This window comes from Larimichthys crocea, unplaced genomic scaffold (assembly GCF_000972845.2).
Source record: "Larimichthys crocea isolate SSNF unplaced genomic scaffold, L_crocea_2.0 scaffold80029, whole genome shotgun sequence".
NCBI classification, from domain to species: Eukaryota; Metazoa; Chordata; class Actinopteri; family Sciaenidae; genus Larimichthys; species Larimichthys crocea.
This window is the reverse complement of record NW_020860558.1, coordinates 1-881: the sequence shown is the minus strand read 5'-3', so window position 1 is coordinate 881 and position 881 is coordinate 1. Positions and strand designations below refer to the sequence as shown.

General features: G+C 42.5%; 1 gene segment (V, D, J or C); it reads left to right on the top strand.

Annotated features, from left to right (window-relative positions):
* Positions 1-294: 294 nt before the first annotated feature.
* LOC113745477 (immunoglobulin lambda variable 1-51-like) lies at positions 295-869 on the top strand. The segment is given in 2 exon segments: positions 295-442; positions 535-869. Coding segments are annotated over 2 exon segments (375 nt in total).
* Positions 870-881: the final 12 nt, after the last annotated feature.

The window sequence follows — 881 nt, the reverse complement described above, 5'->3', positions numbered from 1 at the left end:
TGACAACAGGTCACGTAGATACAAAGAGTCCTGAATTGTCTTTAATCATTCAGTCAGAACCATTTGGATTAATAGGAAACACACTGAGATTAAAGATCTAAAGATCAATGCAAATATATTCATCCTGTGGTCTATATGATGATTTAAAGATTTACATATGAATCAATTTGATGTTAACCTCAGCAAAAAGATGTGGTTTAATTAACAATAAAAGAAGTAGACTGGAGAGAGAAAAGAGAGAAAAAAGATCTTCCTTGTTGAACTCTTTGAGTGTTGAAGCTCCTCCTCCTCTTCTCGTCTCCTCAGTGTCTTTATAAGCTTCAGTCTCTCTTCTCCTCACACTCCAACCCTGCTCACCTCTCAGCTGGACAGTAAGAGACGTTTACACCACACACTGACAACATGCTGGGGACCCTCTGCACTCTCATCACTGCTCTAACATGTAAGGAGGCTGACTTACTGCAGCTTTGACCTCATGTTGGATTCATCAGTCTGTGTGTTTCTCTTGACTCCATGTCATCTTGTTGTTTCCAGGTGTGAGTGGTGTGACGGTGGTGACACAGAAGCCTCCTGTTGTGACGCTGAGGAAAGGAGAGACAGCCACCATGGACTGTAACCTGGGAACTGGTACCAATCAAGCTGTATGGTACAAACAGATTCCTGGAGGAGTTCCTCAGTATGTATTGAAGATTTATCACATCTGGAGCTCTCCATACTATGGCCCTGGCTTCTCCTCTCCAAAGTTCACATCTACTCATCAGTCACAATCAGATTATCGTTTGATCATCAACAATGTGGAGGAGGGAGACTCAGCAGTCTATTACTGTAAAACATGGGATGGCTCTGCTTCTGCAACTGTATCACAGTGATTTACACTGTGA